Consider the following 22,480-nt stretch of genomic DNA (forward strand, 5'->3'; position numbering starts at 1 on the left):
TAAAGTCCTGGGTAGGAAAACCTGTGAGGTTGTGCTGATTTGTCACTTTTCCAACATTTTCTGGCAAAACCATAAATAAGGTCAATATCTGTCTCTTCAGAGAACAATGCTGTCATGGACGTGTGAAATCGATATCTGTAGCAGCAAACATTAGGTGCTTTAATAAAGGTAACGCACGGCGGAAAGATGAAGATTTAAACATTTTAGAGCGTTTTAAATTCTTTTAAACACTTTCACCCAGTGTTTGTCGTCAGATGTTGCTGTGGCAACACCCATCTATTGATGATCAAAATGGATTTCTGCAAGATTTGTTACGTTCAATTTAAGATAATTAAGATTTAGATCTTAAACTGATTAAAAAAACATAAGACTTCAACTTCCGGGTAATAACATGATCTGACATGTGATTCCATAACCTTTTGTTAGGCTTCAGACAAACGTCTTCAGTAGTTGACGAGTGAACGCATGTTGGAATACTGACAGAAATGTTTGGAGTTTAATCCCTTAAACTATGAAAAAACGGTTTTGGAACCAAAATTTCACAAAGTTTCACATTTTTCAACAAGCAGCAGAAGTCAGGTGGCATAAATGTGATCACATTTTAACCAATACTTTACCAAAACCACCTTTGATTTCTCTTCAGTGTTCAGTCTTCTTTCGTAGGAGTCTATAAGCGTCTTACATCTTAACAATATTAATCTTGAAGTTCTTCGACTCAAATTATGAGGATAATCTGAGCTGAAGCTGACTAATGATTTTCTGTCAGATTTAGTTTTAAACTCTGGCTACGTCATCCCAAAACATTAATTTTCTTCTGGTGATGCCAGTTTTGACAAGCGCTCTGACTCACAGTGATGATGAACATAAAAATCCCTCTTCATCTCCAGTAAGTGCTGATGAATTCAGCAAAATTGGAAAAAAAATAAATTCAATTATATTATATTATACTCTTCCTCTTCTTCTGAAGAGGAAGAGTAAAAATAAAGGCAAACATGAATGAATGGATTCTAAAACAAAGGCAAGGAGGGAAATAAAACATCTGAATCAAGGAGACTGAAGATGGTGCAGATAGCAGTGATAAAAGTGGCAAGGCAGAAAATGGAGCAAACAAAACTCCAGCTCACACTGCTTACACACACACACACACACACACACACACACACACACACACGCACACACGTGTGTGTGTAACCTGCTTACTGATACACATCTTACATCTTGCTGCCTGGAAGACATATTTTACTGAACAGTGTAACGTGTCCCCTGGGGACAGCTGCAGACACTGAGATGCTTTTATACATTTCACTTTTTATTTAGCAGCAACATGGAAAGTGTGAGAGGAGAAACAGCGATGACTTTGATTCTGTTCTGATTTTCATTCTTGTTGTTTGGACTTGTGCTGTACAAAAGTATACTGATATTTCTCCTGCATGGATGTCTCGGAGCATGCTCACACATTCAATATAAATGTGACCTTTTGAACTTTATCTAAGAGCGTCGACAGTCGGTTTGCGTTGGGTGTTTTTTTTTGGGGGGTTGTGCTGCTTTTAACACACTTTCACTTCTTGTGTTGCGTCATGTACAGTGCCTTGCAAAAGTATGAAGACCCTTTAAGCTTCTCCACATTTTGTCACAGAAGGAAATGGATGCATTGTTTTCAAAACAGAAAATAAACAACACTCTGAAAAGTGTGGCATGTATTCGGCTTTAATGTTCCAGGGCCTGCTGTCTCAGTAAGTAATGCGTCATTTAATCGCATGATGAATTAAAACAAGCTCAATTTCCATTTGCATGATTTGTTGTTTTTCTCTTTATACCAAAAAAACAGATGACCAAAGATACTTCAGTCTGGGGCTTTGGTCTTTTTTGAAGGACAATTTTCTTTACAGAGACTTTGCAATTCATTTTATTTGTTTAGTTTATTTAGTTTGGATATTTAAAATGTCTTCCAGTTCCAGTGTTAAATGTTCATTAGAATTAAAGTTCATTCATCTTTGAGAGTGCGTTCTTGCATCATTATGCCATTATATTACTTGAAAATGGTCTGAAAACAACAATGTTATTGTTTATCGCTATAACTTCTGGGACAATTTATCGTCCAGTAAAAGTTGTTATTGTGACGGGCATAACCAGTATTCCTCCAAAATTGGGTTTGGCTGTTTAATCTCAGTATTTCTTTAGCTTGTCCATATATTCTGGAGTAAACTTTAATATAAAAAAAAAAAACAGCTTTTTTTTCAGCAGTGGAGTCTTGCGCAGTGAGCTTGCATGGAGGTAATTGCATTTGAGTGCATCATTTATTATGTCCCTGACAATTCCACGTCTTTCTGAAGCGCCATTAGCATCTCTTCATGAAACTGCCTATGGAAAAAGAGTGTCTTCAGTCAGAGGCTTCTTCAAAGTTGTTGTAGTACAGACTGCTACAGGAGGTCTTTCCTGCTCTTTAATTAGACGAGATTTAATTTCCCTCTGAGATCAATAAAGTATGTTTCAATCTGAATGTCAGAGCTCTTTGGTTCTTGGATAATGATTTTCATTATTGTGCCTCTCTGCTCTTTCCGCCACTAACTTCCCAAAATTCCTGCTCCAAACTCAACACCACCAAAATTATTCGCAGCTGTATAGCAGTTAAAGACGGTTCTACAAACCACTGAACCGGTGGAAGTAAAATGCACACCACACTTTTACATTTTATTTGTAAGAAGAAAGAAAAATCCTGTTCCTTCCACCTCAAAGTTAGGCGCCATTTTTGCTTTGGTCTACCACAGAAAATCTCAATAAAACACATTTAAATTTGCGGCTGCAGGCTGGCACACCATGGCAAAGTTCAAGGGGTGTGAATATTTTTTGCAAGGCGCTGCACACCACCAGCAACCACATAAGTTTACGGTCAGCAGCATCTACATTTACTTCACACTTTTCTTATATATATATAAAACTCTCCAACAAGCTGTAACTCTAGGCAACACAAAGTAAAATCACATTATTGTCAGTAGTTCCTAATTGACTTTGTGCACTGTGGTGCGACCGTGTATGCAAGCTGTGTGTACCGTGACTGGAGCCACAGGGAGGGTCTGACTGGAAGAGGAGACACATGCTGAGTTTCTGCAGAAAACCACAGCAAGCTGCGTTCAGATTTGGGTTCCTGCAACAATTCACAGATGGGAGAAACGTTGACAAAACTCAGAATATAACCATGAGTGCAGAAGATCACAGCAGAAAACAGCAGCAGAAACATCGTCTCCTCTTAGGGAAGCTAAGGAATACATGTGCACCCGGTGAAAGGCTGGTTTATGGACGACTGAACTGTGAGACACAGGACAGGATGTGCTTTCACACAGTCCTGTTCAACATGAAAGACACACCGAGTGCAGTTCACTTTCATTACAGCTCAGAGAGGGGGGCGGGGGGGTCTGAAGCCTTCTTCAACCACAACCGCCGTTGCACACAGCAGCACAAACGTGCAGCCTTGGACACGTTCAAATAGCAGTCAATTTGCTTACTTATTAGACAGATAATGTTGAAACTGCAGGTGTAACACGTTTCTGAAAAAGCCATTTCAGAATCCGTAGTCGTGTTTCAGAGTTGTTTTTATTGCAATTGTGTCACCGAGTTCTGACCGAAGACACAGAACATGAACACCTCCACGTCTAAACGGCGTCGTTTTGTTGACTGCTGTTTATGAGCGTCCCCCCGTCTCTGTATAGTCTGCGGGTGTACCTGTTTCCTGAACAGAGGAGGGCTTTATGCTCCACCGCCAGCCGATAGAAACCAGAAGACACTGGAGGGGTGAGAAGGTGAGGAGGAGAGCAATTATCTGACAATGAGACAACAGTAATTATTCCAGGGACTCCAGGATGTCTTCTAGGACGATCCACAGCTTGTGTCTTTAACTTTTAACTTCCTGTGAGACAGAATGTCTTCTACTTTGTTGTGTTTCACTTGCAAGCAAGAAAACAAGCTCGTCCACTAACGCTTGTTTTTAAAGTGGGATTTGAATAGTTCCTTACACCAATAAACTATCGTGAGAGCTGTTGAGTTTCAGTCAATTGTAACTTGTTCAGCTTTTTATGAAGTACTTCATCATAAATACCTTACAGGAATGTTTCAGTTTTATTTTCTGAAAATCCTTCGGACGAGGTTGTTTGCTTCCTGCAAGTGAAATACTGCGGCCAGCGTACGGCATGCCGGAAATAAGAAAATGTCAATGGAAGAAGCAATAATGAACCAAATTTGACATGTAATGAAATGTAATTTGAGACCTTGTGTGATAAATCTGGGCTTATTTAAGATTTCCTGATACCTAAGATTGGGATGATTAAATTTGATTCTTTTGAAAGCCCTGAAGGCTCTGGGTAAAACTGCTCTGGGTCTCATAATTGAAGTGCGTCTTTATATTTCATCCTCTAGATGTGTGAAATTGATAGAGACATACCCAACAGACTCGCAATATCAAAATGAAAAAACCCTTCAGAAAGACGGTAAAATTAAAAAGGACCAAACTGAATGAAACTTGTAAAGAAAAGCATCTAAAAACACGATGAAGGTGGAACATGAAGAGAGACATCTGTTGAACTAGTAATGCGCAGAATAAATCCAACTAGGTTTATAGTACAAATATAGCATTCATACTTTACATGTGAAGCTCTATTTTGAAGTTGAAGGCATTTTGAAGGATCAGAGTGAAACGTGGCCACAGCAGTCCACTAAAAAGGCTGCAGGGTGGTGAAAACGTGCTCTGCTAAGGGTTTTTTTCTTCTTCCGTTTTATGGAAATGTTCTACATCAATCCTGCAGAACACAGTTTGGTTCTTCTCTGCATTGTTTTAGTCACAGCTGCCTTTCTGATGAGATGCCGACTTCTCTTTAACAACTGAGGCTGATTGTATTCATGGACTCTGACATGAACCTCCAGAGCCACATTAACCACAATACCTTAAAGATCTGTTATTGCTGTACCAACCGTCTAGACCCCTCAGATCTTCTGGTTCTGCTCTGCATCCCCAGAACCAGAACCAAAAGAGGAGAAGCAGCATTCAGTTTCTATGCACCACAGATTTGGAACAAACTTCCAGAAAACTGTAAAACAGCTGAAACACTGGGTGCCTTTAAATCTCAACTTAAAACCCACCTGTTTAGAGTTGCTTATGGCTAAATTAGGGTTAGAGTGTGGGATTTGATGTCTTCGATGTTTTTATCTTTACTTTTTATCTATTTATTAATTTCTCTTTCTCACTGTCTACGTTTTAATGATGTAAAACCCCCCAGAAAATGTCCCAGTTAAACGACGTTTAACTAAAGTCCTACGGGGTTTAGAGTCCCAGTTGACGGCGTTTCAACTAACACGATAACAGAAATGTAAGTCGATTTTAAAATTGCTAAAGTCCGAGAGGTTGGAGTCCTTGTCAAACGGTGTTTTTGACCAAATTCCCAGAGGGTTCGAGACCTAGTTAAACGATGTTTAACTGAAGTCCTAAAAGGGGCGCAGTTTTAATGTTTTTCAGTTTTTTAATCTTTTTTTTTTCCCCCCCTTTCTCTTTCTCACTGTTTATTCAATGTCACATGCTGTTTCTATTTTAATTATGTAAAGCACTTTGAAATGCCTTGCTGCTGAAATGTGCTATACAAATAAAATTTGATTGATTGACGGCTTAGTTTGAATTTCTTTTTAGTTTTTGATGAAAGCAGGTCAGCTTTCATGACCTGCTTTGGCAGCAGAAACCAATAAATTGGTTTCTGCTGCCATTTACACAGGCACAAAAATACATGTTAATATTAGAAGTTAATATTAGATTGCATAACAATTAAGGTTAAACTTAAACATGTTGCGTCTGCTTCCATATGCATGATTTAAACTTATGTTTAAAGCTCTGAAACATGAAAATCAGTTTAATTTAAAAATATATCACTGTCAGACAGTAAGTGGTCACCACAATACATAGAAAATTATATTAATTCAATACTTTGATATGAACACTGAAAAGCCACTTTATTAATTGTTCAGTTGTTTATCAAAAATAGCAAAGCAGCCAATCACATCGCAGCAACTCAATTCGTTCAGCCATCCAGACACGGCGACGACGACATGATGGAGTTCACATGATGCACTGTGTGATAAAATGCAAAACATTTTAAAGTGGGTTCGTAACCATGACAATACGTTACAATTGCCTCCACAGTGAGCTGATCTCCATCCAATGCAGAACCTTATTGAAGAAAGAACGGGATATTTGTGCCCAAAAAGGTCTGTGACGGTTTGTGGCGTTTCTAACCCCTCGTTGAATTTATGTAGCAAAGAATTACAGCAGGTCTGGAACCTAAAGGGTTAACATGGTAATAGCAAAGTGAACCTAATAAAGTGGCCGGTGTTTGTGAATTTAATTGAAATGCTTTTTTATCAGAGAGGAGCTTTCAGTTGGAAGAAGCAAAACTTTCAAGATGAATAAATGTACAAACTAAAAGAAACCGAGTTACCAAGTCATCACATTGTTCAGAACTCAGAAATTAAAGTAAATCTGGTTACAAATAGTAATAAGTAGGTAAATTCTGTTTTGCACTTGACTAAGATGTTGGGTTAGAGTTTACATCAGACAGCCTTAAAAAAGTACAAGAAGTATTCACCTATTTTATGTTATGTATTTTTATTTAATTATTATTTTTGCAGAAATTAGTTTTCACCTTCAAACTAAAGGGGTTTTTGTTGTAATTTCTTTTATCAAAAAGGCCAAACTGAGTTGATCATGATTTGTTTGTAAAAGCAATAAAAAGGATAAAACATCTAAGGCGGTGAATATTTTTAAATTAGCACTATATAAATCATATCACATATCAAAGGTCAGCATTGCTTTAACGTCCTTCACATTACAGAGTGGATTTTTACTAACTTTTCATAAAGTTAAAACTACCTCACAGCTACATCTGGAAATCCACTACATCTTACACTAACTACACAGAGTTATAAAGCTCACCCAGTTTTTTTGCAAACTGTGGCATTAAAGACGGAAGGAGGACAAACTGTGAACAAAGGATGTAGTAGAGCGACTCCAGGATCTGGGCGCTAGGCGGACCGTCACATGTTCTCTGTGGGTGAAACACACAAAAAAGGTTCAAAGAACAGAATAGTTACAACACAAACATCGATAAACATGCACCATGTTCCATGTTTGATTAATAAGACTGAGATCTAGGAATGGACCAATTAGGCTGCTGCTGGTCAGCATGGATTTGCCATGACCTTTAACATTTTTACCTGCTGTTTCCATTTCTGATTCATTTTTATAAGAACTATAAAATATAAATGGAAGACAGAGCAACACATTCCTTTGATCAGGTTTTCATTTTCAAACCAACAATAAGGAACTGTTTGTAATCATCTTCCTAACCTTTATAGTCTTTTCATTCAACTAAAAACAAAAAGGGCAGCATTTAGACAGAAAGTAATGAGAGTAGGTCTGTCATAATAACAGATTAATAAATTGTCCAAGAAGTTATTGCGATAAACGATTCTTATTTTGAGACCATTTTAAAGTAATATAAAGGTAAAGGCATTACAATGCAAGTTCACCGTCTCAAAAATCAGCAAACTTTAAATTCTAATGAATGTTTAACGCAGGAACTGGAAAACATTTTGAATATCAAAATAAATAAACAAAACAACAGAAACGACTAATAAAATGAATTATGGAGTCTCCATAAACAAAACAGTCCTTCAACAAACAAAAAAAAAAAGAAGGTTTTAGTTTAAATATAAGCAGAATATACTTTATTGTCTCTTAGAGGAAACTGATGCACCAGAGTGAAGACTTATGTCATCCAGTTTTTGGTAGGAAGAGAAAAACGATAAATCATGCAAATGGAAATCATTGAGCTCGCTTTAATTCATCATGCAATTAGGTGATTTATTGTTTATTGTGACAGGCCTAGATGAGAGTTTTTAAGTGATGATGCATGGATGAACTGGGGAAAACCAGCTGATTATCAAATCCAAACACAGGAAACATCTCCTGCAGACAAACTGCTGCATCTGAAATGAGGTTGTAGTGTTACAATTTCTGTACACATTTCCAAATCTATAATATTGCGTACATTTCTTTTTTTGTTTTTGTACAAATTGTCACATAGTTTGGGTGTGAGATGAATGGTTCCATCATTCAGATATCAGCTCTGTAATCGTGTTTCGGGCCTTACGAGCACAGCTGGTATCCACACGGAGTCGCAGCAGCGCAGCAGACACTGACAGACGGACTCCAGCGAATCCTGAGCGCCGCTGTGTTTATAAGGGGCCGTGAACGGGTTCTTCATCAGAGCCGGCTCTGACGCACACTCCTCCGCGAGCCTGCAATGTAAACAGGACTTTTGTTCAAACGCAGACACAAAGCAGAGAATGAGACTCAAATGATGCGCAGAAAAATACCAGAGTATTATGTTTTTCTTTCCAATTTTACTTAAAAAAAAAGAAAAGTGACCTTTACGCAAAGAACTGTTTGATCGAGTTCAATTTAAAATCTAATAACACGTTTCACTCGTTATTTCTAAATTAGGAACATTCATTAGAGAGTTTTATTTGAACAAACTGCTGCCTGTTTGTTGAATCACTGGCGGAGGTCTGCGCTAATTATTCTATCGAGTTCATTGAGCAGTTTGTTACCTGCAGGCTGCCTGGAAACAGATCAGAGCCTGGAGCAGAAATCCTTTGGACCGAAACGTCTGGCTGCTGGAATCTGAACTTCGTTTGTTTCCCTGTAACATAAAACAGAGCTGGGTGAAGACAAAAACAACAGAGACACTGCTAAACTCAAAAAGAAAGAGCTTTAAACAACATTAATAATAGTTATTGTGTCTAACCGTATTGCTTATAAGCAAGGCGTGTTGATATTCTGTGTTATTTACTTCTGTATTAGTGAAAAAGAAAAACTTTTTTAACAGAGTTCTGACTGAAAATCAGTTCATCAGGTGTGAGTTTTTCCATTTCCTAACCTGAAACAATCGTTCTTCAGGGTTACAGAAAATGTTGATGCTTCAGAGGTCAAAGGGCAAACTGGTTCAAGGTTGAGAGAAATGCAGCAGTAGCTCAAATATCCACTAATTACAACCAGAGAACGAGGAGGAGTACAGTTTAATGAACAAGCTTTGGGGCATGTAAATGCCTAGTAGTTGGTAAAAATTATATTTTTATACGCTTTTTCCTTTTACTGGCAAGTTAAAAAGATTCATAAACCTTGTAGAGGCAAACACAGACGACTGGCCAACCAAAAACACCTGTTGTTGCATTTTTAAATGTGAATATAATGGATGCAGTTTTATTTGATCAAGTATCTTTTTTAAAAGAAAACAAAAACATGGCTTGACAATCTGGCACGTTTCTTTTTTGTTTTATTTTTAATCCGTTTTGGTAATTAGTTGTAGTTGGCTAATCTCTGTTGTTGAGTCAGTTACTACTATCGTTATTTTTGCTTTAACATCGTTTTGTGTTGCAACGCTTTGCATTTATGTTGATAGAAGAACAGGGATAAAAATACACCAAGTAAGGAATTATTTAGCAGACTCTTTTAAAAGACTTATTTATTAAATTATTTTACACAATTATATATTCTTTCACATCTGTTGCCATTAGCGCGCTCGCAGAGAGACTCAGAACACACTGAGTTACCGAATTAATCATTACAGCACCTACAGCCACCTTGACTGCTTGAGAAACATAATGATGTAGAGATTTATGAGCAGAACAGACAGGAACCTTAGTTTGAACTGGCTTGTAAGTTTACTTCCCTCTGAATTAAGTTATTTCGTCATGTCAATGTCAAAGAGTCAATAATGAGTCGGATAATAACAAAACAGATCAACAGTTTGTGCAGTTGTCATGCAAAGATTGGCTTTTCTTTTTTAATTTTACATCTGCAGGTAAAACAAAGTGTGACTTGCCATGCTGCGTCGAAGAGAAGGGGAAGTCAGAATCAGCTCAGGGAACCTGCTGCTGATGGCCTCCACCAGCTCCTCCAGCTGTTGGTACTGGACTGGTCTGGACTGATGGTTGAGCCTAAAGAAGACAGAGACGTTCCTTCGATTAAGGAAGCACCTTCTGATACACTGAGAAGATGGACTGCAAAGAAAAAGCCAGATATAAACTAATGAAGAGCCTTTTCACCGCGGATTAGCTATGATTTATGTGGGCTGCAATGTGGACACAAGTCCTTGGCAGATTATAGAAAACTGACAACGCTACAATTTACTGTCCGTTTCCTGTTTTGCTGTAAAACTCGAGTAGATTTGATCTTAAGCTCACAAACTGATTTTTTTTTGTCTGAAATGTTTTTTGTTACACCAGATGTAACAGGATACACAAAATATGGTTCCAAGCAGAATATTTTTCTGAGGTCTTGGCGGATCAAAAAGATTTCACCTTGGCAAAAGTGAGAAAGAATTACAAAAAAAGAATTACATTTTACTTTTAATGTAGTTTTGGATGTGCTGTAAAATGATTCCAGTCAGATAAAATCTCAAAATGTGAAGTTTCTGAAGGCTGATTCTTTAGTGAAATGTTTGCATGTGTCATAAGTCAAATTAAAAAATAAATAAAAACATGCGCAGGTCTTAGCAGAACACGCATATTCATACCCTGCAAATGCAACTTAATCAGGTGCAGCATATTTTACTTCATCTCCCTCTGAACTTGTCAAAAAGAGACAAATTACAGCGCTCTCCACTATTACTGGGCGAGATACAAGGAAAAGCCTTAAAATAAATTATTACTGAGAGTCTGCGTCCCCAAGATGCCACGTTTTGTTGCAGGTCTCTAAAGGTGAGCTTTGGAGATATTTAATTTTCTTACCACGCTACTTATTTTGAGTGCAGGCAAAATAAACTTTGGTCTTTCCTCCTTCCGCCTTGTTTGTCCCAGTTTCTATTGTTGGGCCTCAGCTCTGACTGTGGGGAGACGCTAATTTGCAGCACTTTTATCAGTTGGCTTTGAAGACTTTTTAAGGACACCGATTTAAAGTCAGGACTTTCATTATTCCTGCATATCTTTACCATAAGCAAGTTAGAACTAACTAAAAATATATCACACGCTCTAAAAAAAAACCAAGACAGAAAAGAAAGAAAAACAATAAACATAACATATTTCAAGGGTAGATGTAGCGATATGAACCTCCTTGACAAAATGCATCTCATTTCTACGCATGTCTGCATGTTGGGTGTTTGTACCTAAACAAAGCGGTTGCAGCTTTGACGGCCTGCGCGGCAACCAGCAGGCAGGAGGAGGAGACGCCGGCTTTCACCGCCTCTGACACCGCCACGAACCCTGAAGCGCTGGGGAACAGATGTACGCCTGGTGGCTGTCTGTTCACACACGAACACACAACAAGCCCGTCGGTACAGCTTGTGGTGCTCAATACGTTCAGGATATCAACATAATAAAAGAGTACATTTTGGTTGGTGTGTTTTTTTTGTTTTGGACATAATCTTTCATTACGGTCTATTTAAAGAAAAGGGAGGACGTATTTGTCCAGGGTTTCTGCAGGTATTACCAACTCAAATTTAAGGCTTTTTAAGACCTTTTAAGACCATTATAAATAACATTTAATATATATTACATGACTAAAGAATACTGCATATCTTATAATGTAGTAGTGCTAAGCTTTTTTGCACAGAATGGACATGAGATAGTGGAAAAGACGAAGATAAATTTGCACTTTTCCATGATAGACACAAAAAATGCCAGCTATGTAGCTAGCTAGGGGTTATTAGGGTTTATTAGCAGCTAGCTAGCGGTAGCCTCAACCGCCTCGAGTTACAGAACACAATTAATATATCTACACATGACTTAAACATTTCCTTTCCAGAAAAATTATGTGAGAAAAAATAAACTACACAGAATATATGAGATTAAAAAGTCCTGCTGCGTCAAAATTTAAGACCTGTGATGAACATATTTAAGGCCAACTTACTGTTTTTAAATGAATTTAAGACATTTCAATGCCTTCATTTTAGATACGTGAACTTAAGACTCTATGAGACATTTTAAGGGGGCAGCATTATGTAAAATACTTTTTGAGCTAATCGGAGTTGCAGTTTTTCAATATGATGACTTCCTAAGTCTGGACTTTCAGAAAGAGCAGGAGCTTTTAAAGAGACAGAAGCCCAATTTCAATTTATGAAGTCAGATTTCTCTCAAGTCACATTTGAAATATATATAGCCTTTTTCTAACAACTGAAAGTAACGTAATGGACTACTCTATAAAACGGCACCATGTGCCTGGAAAACACATGACAGTGTTGCTCAAAGGTTTGCTGTGTGGACATCAGCTGCGTTCCTCTACGTCACTGCGCACTGTGTTTTCTTTCCTCCAGGCTAAGCAGAGTACACATAATAAATAAATGGCATTGACCTCTTAGCATTACAAATATCACCAAAGTTTGTCTACCCGTAACATCTGTGGACTGTTGCCACAATAAGTGTCGCATAGAACATCCTAAATAACACAGGCATGCTCGATGTCATGTGTACAAACATGGCACAAAATTTCCCATCGAGCTGTTAAACTCTCAAAATCCTACACAAACAAAACTCCAAACTCTGCTAAAAACCACACACACACCCTCATCCACCCACATACACACTTGTTTTGGCTTGCTCAGCAGTTCAGCGCTTAAACGTAGCTCTTAAAGGACAAATTTCACTCTTGGATTATTAAATCTTTTATCTCCTCTATCATTACCATGTGACCAGTGGCATTCCATTAAAATTATGTCAACCTTGCAAAAATAGGACAGTGTTTTATTAGCCAGTGATATATTTTCATCATGTGGACACCAGACAGTTCATTTAAATCCAATTAAACTCAACAGCGCCGTACTTAACATGTTTTACAAGAAGTCACTTCACTGTGCCTGCTGGTGCAGCTGGAGTTACGGCTTACGGCCACTTTTTGGGCAAGTAATCCAAGAGTAATTCGCATACTGTCAAAAGTGAAAAATATAATTAAGTCTGTAATAAATCACTCAAAACATAACACTATGCAAAGACATAAGAACACCGTAAAGTAATTAAATGTAAATAAATGGGTATTTTTATTAACCAGGCCAATTAACATAAAGGACAAGACAGTTTTTATGCAAATGTTAACAAAAGGTGGAAATTAGAACTTGCCCATTGGCAAAATATGGGTAAATTTCATCAACCCAGAAGCAATTTCAACAATTGCTTCAATGTGAGGACAGCAGCACTCCTGAGCTGTGAGAAACTACATAATCAGTAGCAGAAGAGATGATTAGTAATATGGTTTTCCTGGCAACTGGGGCATTTTGGGGGGGAATATGGCCGACCTAACTGGACGCTGCCAATCAACCCTGAGCCAAGCGATGCCAACTCTGTGGATGCAATTATCTGGATATCAGCTCAGCTCATCAAGCTCAAATTGTATGAAGCTGAAGAGTCCGATGTTAAGATGCAATATGAAGCAAGAGCTGGTTTTCCGAATGAAACAGCAGCTACTGACTGCACACACGGTACAGGATAAACCTGTTTGTGTCAACAGGAAGCTTTTTCCGTCAATAAATGCACAAACTGTAAGTGATGCGTAAATACAACAAAACATTTTTGGAAAGTCGGTCAGGTATTCCCTCAAGAGAATTTATTCAGCTGAAATGGTGTTTATAAATGTCATTTTCTGAGTTTAAACACAATATTTGCACATGAAGTACTGGGTGTGCTGATTATGCTTTAATACAATCAGTCATTTTAACCAAATATTGTTTTGTACTAATATTTAAAGCTATAAGTTCATTTGAATGGATAGAAATTAAATCTCACACCAAATTTGCCTTTTACTTTTTTGATTTAGTCTCCAAGTCGCTGCTTTTATTGTGAGGTGATTGAAAAGTTTCTCTTTTGTGTATTTACTGCCAAAGAAATTAAATAGTTTTTATACTGTTTTTAGTATGTTTTTGACCTACCTTGAATTCATTCAGGCAATAAAAAGACACCTAATTAAACTGATAAAATATTGTTACGTCACAAAACATACTGATTTAACTGCAGTTAAACACATCAATAACTTTTTAAATTGCATTTTTGGCAACCAGAATCCAAAATTCATCTCACAATTTTGTAAAGACGCACCTTTCAAGTATTTCGGTGAGGAGCAGAAAACCTTGTTTTGGTGCTTCCAGATTGCTCAGCTGCAAAGCCTCCTTAAGACTGCGCACCAGGGACTCGATGCCTGGCACCCAAACACAAACCAAACATACAATGGGAGAGAAAAACAAACAACAAACAGCAGCGTCTTGCTCAAGTGTTCTGACATCGTACATGTTATACACCGTCGGCTACAATAACTTCTTACATTAAAATATGTGACAAGGCCTTAAATAATAGCAGAAATTATGCACCCAGAAAGCGACCCTCATTTTAATTCGTTTTACACAGCGCCAATGAGCCGTGTTTCTAATTTACTGCTACATGGACGCTGCAGTAATGAGCTCATTTTCTTACTGATCTAGCAACAGAATCCAATATCAAGAAGTGTACAGGCAGATATTACGCATGCAGGCATGTTTTTTCATGAATAGCCTTGACAATTTGTTTGAAAAGGGTCACAAGAAGAAAAGAAACAGCATGAGTATGTCCGCTAGCCTGGTTACTGCCTTCCTACGCTCGATTCTCATCTCCCTTCAAAGCTCAGTTTGAGATTTCTCCCATTCACTCTGATTCTCTCCGGTAGAATTTCTACTGGACCAATCAGCGAACAGGAGAAGTTGTTATAGATGACCTTAATTTTCTGCACCGTTATAAAATTCTAGTCTGTCTGTAGTTTTAGCAATGCCAGCAGAGGAAATGAACAAAGCCTTTCAGTCCAAGTTCACCGCACTTCCAAATACTGAATTAACATCAGCAGCCAAAAAAAAAAAAAAAAAAAATCATAACCTAATTTTGAATGTAATGAATTTTATGGCCCGCCTGCAGCTTGTGTTTGCCAATGTTTGGACTCCACTGGACTAGATCTAATATAATCATTGAATTTGCACTTTCATACAATTTAGGATTCATGAAAATGGATAAATGAACAAATGGATGGATGCTGGTCACTGCTGCTAAGAAATCCAGTGCTTGTATGAAATCTGGAGGAAGGAAACAGCTGCAGGTCTTGGCAGCTCATTTCCCATCAATCCCACTTTACAGAACGTTACATCAAAATTTTCAAAACAGCAACAATAACTTGAAGTGTTGTACACAAGAGAGGGGTGCTTGTGTTAAAAAAAAAAAAAAACTCTCCTGGATGAAAACACTTTATTTGTCAGAATAAACAGACAAGCCTCTGAATTAAAACTAGCATTTAACATGAATTAATTTAAACTAACTTTTTGTCAATCAAAAAAAACTTGCACAGCGACTCTGTTCTGCATGAGCTTCTAATGGCCAGTGATCAATCATCAGTTATTTTTAGATATGCAAACAGTGATTAAATACAAAACTGAAAACTGGTTTCCGATCCGTTTAAACACTCTCTCTCCCCCGACAGACAGACGAACAATAATCAGAAGTGAAGCTAAAATATGAAAAAGCCATGTCATCTCGTTTTAATGAGGTCATGAATCAGTGCAATGAAAAGGGATCAAATTTCAAAGCTGGCTGAGCTTCACTTCTGTGGGAGAAAAAAGTTTTCATAGCAAATATGCACACAGTTGAAACCAGAACTTTGCATATGTGGAATAAAAAGACACATCCACCTTTTTTCTTACAGTTTTAAGTTAAATCAAACCAAACATCTTTTGTTTTAAGCCATTTAAAATCACCAAAATTATTTCTATTTGCTAAATTCCACAATGAGAAAAGTTTGGTTTTGAAAAGTTTTGAGGGGGAAAAAAAGTAGATGTATTTTTTTTTATTCTGTGTATGTAAACTTCTGGTAACCGTTCTGAGTCTGAGGTCTCACCGTATACGGAGTGGCACTGGGAGAAGAAAAGCGGCTCCTCGGTCAGCAACACCAAACAGCTGTAGATGGACCACAGCAGCATCTCACTGCTGCTGCTGGCCAGACGGTCAAAGAGGAAACCTGAGAGAGACGGAGGCACGATAAACGACATGTACAGTCACTCTGCGACTCTGGAAAACTGTTCACTTAACTGAGTTCATAAAGATATTTTCCAGCAATGTTTGTATGTAAGGTATACAAAAAAAAATAAAAAATTGCAATCTTAACCAGCCTGTACGATTCAGTGGGAGAGGAAATATTTAGCTAAACTTAACTGGAAAAGTAAAAGAAAAGCAGGAAAAAATTGTGAGACAAATCAAAAAGCATACAGCTATGTAAAAAAAAAAAGTAACATGACAAATGACATTTCTTTTGAGGAATAAATTAGAAGCCCCCTACATTTTATTTCAATCTAAAATGGCTAAAAGCTCATACAGATGCATGTGACAGGAAAAGCCTTACTCAGCGCTTTCACGGAGATCTCCTACAGGTTTAACGCTGACATTTCGTTCTGTTTGCTCTTACCAGCTGAGGTGACTGTGAACACCATATGGAGATCAAAAGAGCTGCCTGAGGCCTTCAGAAAGGAAAACCTAGCAACCTAAGAGTCTGGTTTAAATTTTAATATAATTCCCACTGTATGGAAAACAGTTTATAAGAGAAGGACATTCAAAACTAATGCAAACTTGCACAGGTCGAGTCATCCAATCAAGTTTGTCCCAAAAGCAGCCCATCAGACTCTGAAAATATTCTTAAATGTCATCAATAGCAAGCATTTGGTAGCTTTTTTTCATAAATAAAACAAGGTTTATCAACCTTAAATTATATTTTACTCATTTTTAATAAAATAAATACAAGATCAGTGTGAACTTTTCGCAAAAAGGACTGAATATCTGAAACATCCGAACGGCTGATCTCATGTCTAGTGTGTGATACCTGGTAAATCGGCCTTGATGCAGAGAGCGCAGTACTGACTGGGAGAATGAACCAAAATGGCAGCAATGCACTTCGCACTGGTCACTTGCAGCGACTCATCACCGCTCAGCAGCAACTGAAAAGTAAAATGTTTTCATTGGGATCCGTCAGATATGAACCTTAAAGCATCACCAGAGTAAAACTTTGCTCTGCATCAATTACATCTCAGCTGATTTCCATTCCAAAAACAAGGACCATAAACTATAAATATGTTTTTTTTACATGTACAGTTTGAGTTACTGTAGATTAAATAAATCAACATTAAACCAGATTCAGTGTTTTCAGGTCAACTGTAAAAATAAAACATGTCCAGCTAACATGTCCAGAGTATTACATACTCTGCATATTCCATTAATTAAAAAAATAAGTTCTTAAGTAATAAGTATTTAAAAAGATCAACTGACTGAAAACTTTATTACTTATAATTAGAGTGAAAATTACTCAGATCACCTAGAAAGTTTACATGAAAAAATGTTATATCCTTCAGCAAACGGAATAAACTCTTATTTTTACATATTTATCCTGGAGAACCGTCTGGAGAATACTGAAAGCAAACTCCATTTATATACTTTGTAAAGCTGCACAGACGCCCCGAGTCTCCTGGTAGTTTGAAAACGAATCAACAACTTCGCATAGCTGCAGAAAACATTCACTTCTGATGAATCAGCTTTTCATCTTGTAACTTTTGGTGATTTTTAGATTCATAAATGCTGAAATCAAGGTTCCCAAACAGCAGCTCACAAGCTGATTTGAAGGGGGGGAGGTGGTGTCATGCAGGGTTCATCCCATCAGTTTAACACAGTTAATTATCTGACCACAGCTGACGTAGGCGTGGACGAATTAAATCGCAGTATATTTAGCAGGATTACTTGTGTTGTTACGGGAATATTAATTTGACACAAAACATACAAAACATACAAAACAACGGTGATTGAAAGATACCGGCTGACGTCATGAGCTGTGAGCGACCACTGAGAACATCCACCCAAATATAATCTGCACATTGATTTCCCAGACATGAAGCACAAATATTTGTGTAGGCTAAAGCCCAAACTGAACCCCTGTTCAAAGGAGCGTTAATCCGGGATTAGAGCTTGTTGTTACAATGATGGTCAGTGTTAGAGTTCGGGTCTTGGGAGTGGAAGCAGGATGTTTGGACAGAGACCTTTTTCAACAGGAGAGGCAGTAGGCTGTGGTCAGTAGGCTGTTGCTCTTGGTCCTGGATGAGGGACGGGCTGTTGGTGAGGACGTCCTCATCCGCGTCGCACATGAGCGGGCCGCCGGAGCTGCTCATCAGAACCGACACGGCTTCTTCGTACTTGACCAGCTGCCAGAGCAGGCCTGACAGACGAGGGATACAACGGACTCTGATGACTTGCTTCGAAAGTATAAGAAACGATCACTCAAAACAGATCCCAATGTCCGTAAACTGTGATAATCTATTAAATCTACACATCAATTCAAGTTGAAAACAGGCCATGTTAGACATTACATAAATCAAAGCATCTAAGTTGGACTGATGACGAACACATTCCTCTGAAGCTAAAGAGTTAGCATTAACACTCAAAACTAGAGGGATGCTCGTATACGCTGAAGAAAAATTATTGCATTATCTGCTGTGACCAGAGCCATAAATAGAGTTTTCATCTAAAGTTCAATTCCTGAGTTTTCTATAAAACAAACAGGTGCATTGATTTTGATACAAGAATTGACTTCACTTTGTTTTGTTTTTTTTGTCTTATGGAAACAAAACTTGAGTGCACTTACACTAGAATATGCATTTCCATGTGGCTTGATTGTCAGATAAATAAGAGCGTTTGAAAATAACATTAAAGCAGGTACTAAACCTACTTTTCATTAAGCTCACATTTCTGTTCATTTTTTATTGATCTGATGTATATTAAATGCCATGTTTCATTAGGCACAAGAGGGAAATCATGACTAAGAGAAATAGAGGCTTGAAAACATCAGTCTGTGTATAATAAATCTATACGTTTCACTGAGTGAACCGAGTTGCTGAAGTAACTTCAATGACACTCTAATTTATTGAATATAAGCGTATGCCTGGTTAAATATCCATTAGCAAGTTAGACCTTGACTTGAAGCTTTTTGTTGCCACCCAGAATGTCTTTTTGTCTGGATATTTGATGGAGTTAATTAAACTGGATGATTTGCTTGCCATTAAATGGCTTTTAAGCAAAGCAATTTGTAATTGGATTGAAATTGTTGAATTTATGAAGTTCATTCCAGAGGCTTGATGTTTGTCTGCTGTTAAACGTTCCTCCCCCTACCTAACATTTCTATCATAGCAACTAAATTGCTCATCTTAAGTCTTGTCCAATCTTACAGCTTTATTTCTCAGAAAGGGTTTAGCTTGTCCATATGAAGGACCCAGGTTTCAGTGGAGTTTGAAGATGTCGATTTGCTTATCATGATCTTGTGTTTTCTGTGCTCTCCTCTTTCTCTCTTCCTGGCTCCTGTTCCTGCTTTTCTAGTTCTCTAGAAGAGCCGGGCTCCTCCTGCTGTGTTTTAACTCACCTCTGTCTAATCATCTCATCAAGACCGCAGCAGGTCTCCCCTGGCGCCTGATTGTTGGCCTTTGTTGCGATAATCAAGCCGTCGTTGTGTAATGTCCTCAGATAATCCAGATTGCTTACCTAAGGTCTCACTGGGTCCTGGAACAAACTTTTCTGGGTCTTACCTTGAGCCTCCGAAGATTAAAATCCTGATCCTTCAGCAGGCGTTAGGCCAGATTTACAATACCTACCCACAAACCATTGCACTTTGTCACTGACTAATCACTGGAAAACTCACCTGCACATACTCTCAGTCAATTTTCTTGGAGATCGGTGCTTGAATAGACAACAATAGTAATGTAGTGAAATCAAGTTCCCAGTAGGGTTATGTGTTGAAGGTTTTCTTTTAAATTTAAGGGTCAAAGGGCAATAACAAGGTTAAAACTTCAAAAAATAAGTACCCAAACAGACATTGAAACTCGTTTTGGAATGGAAAAAGAAGACAAACATCAGTTTCTTCAATGAAATCCCTAAAGCTACACGTTTACCCTATAAAAGTTTGCTAAATACGCTTAAAACCCTGACCCATCCCAACATACAAACCGATTTAAATGACTCTCCCAAGTCCTTTAAGCTTAGAAGGTTGTTGAAGGTGATAAAAAAACAGATAATTCAAAATAACCTCAAGCTTGTGCATTCAATTATTGTTTCTGAATATTATTAAAACCATTTAAGGAATAATCATCAGCATTCTACCCTAAAAGTAATGCCCAAGATGTGTGAACGTAAACTTCAGGGAACAACTAAAGTGTGTTCAAGAAGTGTGAATATTTTCTCACCTGCACAGTTTTTAATGAGCTGCGCTGAGCTAGCGTTGCTAAACGTCTGCAGCAGCAGGGTGCATAATCTGTCCCTAGTGGCAATGGGCAGGTACTGCGCCCCGGCGTCTCCAGACATCTGCATCAGCTGCAGCCAAACATGCACTACTGAAGTCTTCAGCGCTTCGTCTGGGTATGCCAAAGCAGAGCACAGGTGATCCAGTAGGGGACCTGGTGAACAGCGAAAAAATTTTGTTAAAAGTAATTGACAAAAGAGTAAAGCAAGTCAAATCTTGTGGTTGTATTTCCAAGCTTTCTCAATCTATAGAACAACCTGCATTTGGTCAGCTAGAAAAACCAGCTTCTACACTTTGTCTTTTAGTTCTAATTTCATCACATATATTGTTATTGCTAATTGCATTATCTATGTTACAACTTTTTTCAGATCACCTGTCCTGATGAAAGTCTACAACACCACACTACAGAGTCGTGCATTAGATTTGCATTTGTTGCGTTACAAATGTAACGAACACGTTACATAACATTTTACATTATACAACGAGCCTTCTGAAGAGTGGTTCACAGATATAAATCGGAAAACTGAGTGAAACGCTTGAACATATTATGTTTCAAAGTAGATTAGCTTGATGATATTTATGCTGTCCCACAGTTAACATGCAAGCCATCTACAACCCCTGGCAAAAAGTATGGAATCACCAGTGTTGGATGAGCAGTCATTCAGACATTTCATGCTGTAAAACAAACTCGGATCAAAAACATGACACAATATTAAGGTCGTTCCAAAGTGCAACTTGTTGGCTTTCAGGAACACTCAAAGAAATGAAGAGAAAACATTGTGGAAGTCAGTGAATGATACTTTTATTGACCAAACACAGGGAAATAAATATGGAATCACTCAATTCTGAGGAAAAAAGTATGGAATCATGAAAAACACATAAACAAAAGACCATTCAAAATACATCACTAGTATTTAGTTGCACCATCTTTGGCTTTTATAACAGCTTTTAGTCTCTGAGGCATGGACTTGATGAGGGACAAACAGTATTTGGTGCCTACTCTCTTTGATAGCAGTTGCCAGATCAGCTTTGCAGGTTGGAGCCTTCTTGTGGAACATTTTTTTCAATCTCCACCACAGGTTTTCTATTGGGTTGAGATCTGGACTATTTGCAGGCCATGACATCGACTGAATGTGTCTTTCTTCAAGGAATGCCTTCACTGTTTTTGCCCTATGGCACGATGCATTGTCATCTTGGAAAATTATTTCATCATCTGTTCAATTGAAGGGATGAGAAAACTGTCCAAAATGTCAATGTAAACTTGTGCATTGATAGAAGAATTAACCACAGTCATCTCCCCAGTGCCTTTGCCTGACATGCAGCCCCATATCATCAAGGACTGTGGAAATTTGGTTGTTTTCTTCAGGCAGGCCTCTTCATAAATCTCACTGGAACGGCACCAAACAAAAGTTCCAGCATCATCACCTTGTCCAATGCAGATTCTTGACTCATCACTGAAGACAACTTTCATCCAGTCATCCACAGTCCATGATTGCCTCTCCTTAGCCCATCGGAATCTTGTTCTTTTATGGTTAGGTGTCAATGCTGGTTTTCATTTAGCTTTCCTGTATTGAAATCCCACCTCCTTTAGGCGATTTCTTACGGTTCGGTCACATACATTGACTCCAGCTTCCTCCCATTTATGCTTCATCTGTTTAGTTGTACTTTTTTGGTTTTCAAGACAAATGACCTTTAGTTGTTTGTCTTGACGCTTTAATGTCTTTCTTGGTCTACCAGTACGCTTGGCTTTAACAACCATTCCATGCTGTTTGTGTTTGGACCATATCTTGGATACAGCTGACTGTGAACAGCCCACATCTTTAGCAACCATGCGTGAAGGGTTACCTTCTTCAAGAAGTTTCACAATCCTCTCTTTTGTTTCAAGGGACATTTCTCTTGTTGGAGTCATGGTTCTCGCCACTCCACTTCGTCCAGCAGCCCTCCAAGGTGTCATGACTGCAGGTGTTTTGAACTGCACACTAACGGGCACATCTAATCTGGGGCAGATGTCCATTTAGGGAAAGGAAATAGACTGGGTGTGTCCTTTTTTCTACCTCCAATTTGAGTGATTCCATACTTTTTTCCTCAGAATTGAGTGATTCCATATTTATTTCCCTGTGTTTG

General features: G+C 38.1%; 1 protein-coding gene across 3 annotated transcripts in view; it reads right to left on the reverse strand.

The window, feature by feature from the left end:
• mei1 (meiotic double-stranded break formation protein 1) overlaps nt 1-22,480 on the reverse strand; it is a 61,382-nt gene that overhangs the window by 29,970 nt on the left and 8,932 nt on the right. For 2 of the 3 annotated variants that reach the window (XM_088008154.1, XM_014983107.2), the window contains exons 6-17: nt 20,301-20,510; nt 18,111-18,286; nt 16,907-17,021; nt 15,932-16,051; nt 14,119-14,218; nt 11,202-11,336; nt 9,921-10,035; nt 8,647-8,738; nt 8,187-8,334; nt 6,968-7,079; nt 3,721-3,781; nt 3,051-3,145 (exon numbers count right to left, since the gene is read on the reverse strand). In XM_088008154.1, coding sequence (XP_087864280.1) covers nt 3,051-3,145; nt 3,721-3,781; nt 6,968-7,079; nt 8,187-8,334; nt 8,647-8,738; nt 9,921-10,035; nt 11,202-11,336; nt 14,119-14,218; nt 15,932-16,051; nt 16,907-17,021; nt 18,111-18,286; nt 20,301-20,510 — 1,479 coding nt within the window. The remainder of the gene's footprint in view (nt 1-3,050; nt 3,146-3,720; nt 3,782-6,967; nt 7,080-8,186; nt 8,335-8,646; nt 8,739-9,920; nt 10,036-11,201; nt 11,337-14,118; nt 14,219-15,931; nt 16,052-16,906; nt 17,022-18,110; nt 18,287-20,300; nt 20,511-22,480) is intronic. The other variant, XM_014983108.2, reaches the window with a different exon arrangement.

This window comes from Poecilia mexicana, unplaced genomic scaffold, assembly GCF_051168715.1.
Source record: "Poecilia mexicana isolate PSO_F unplaced genomic scaffold, ASM5116871v1 scaffold_8, whole genome shotgun sequence".
Lineage (NCBI taxonomy): Eukaryota > Metazoa > Chordata > Actinopteri > Cyprinodontiformes > Poeciliidae > Poecilia > Poecilia mexicana.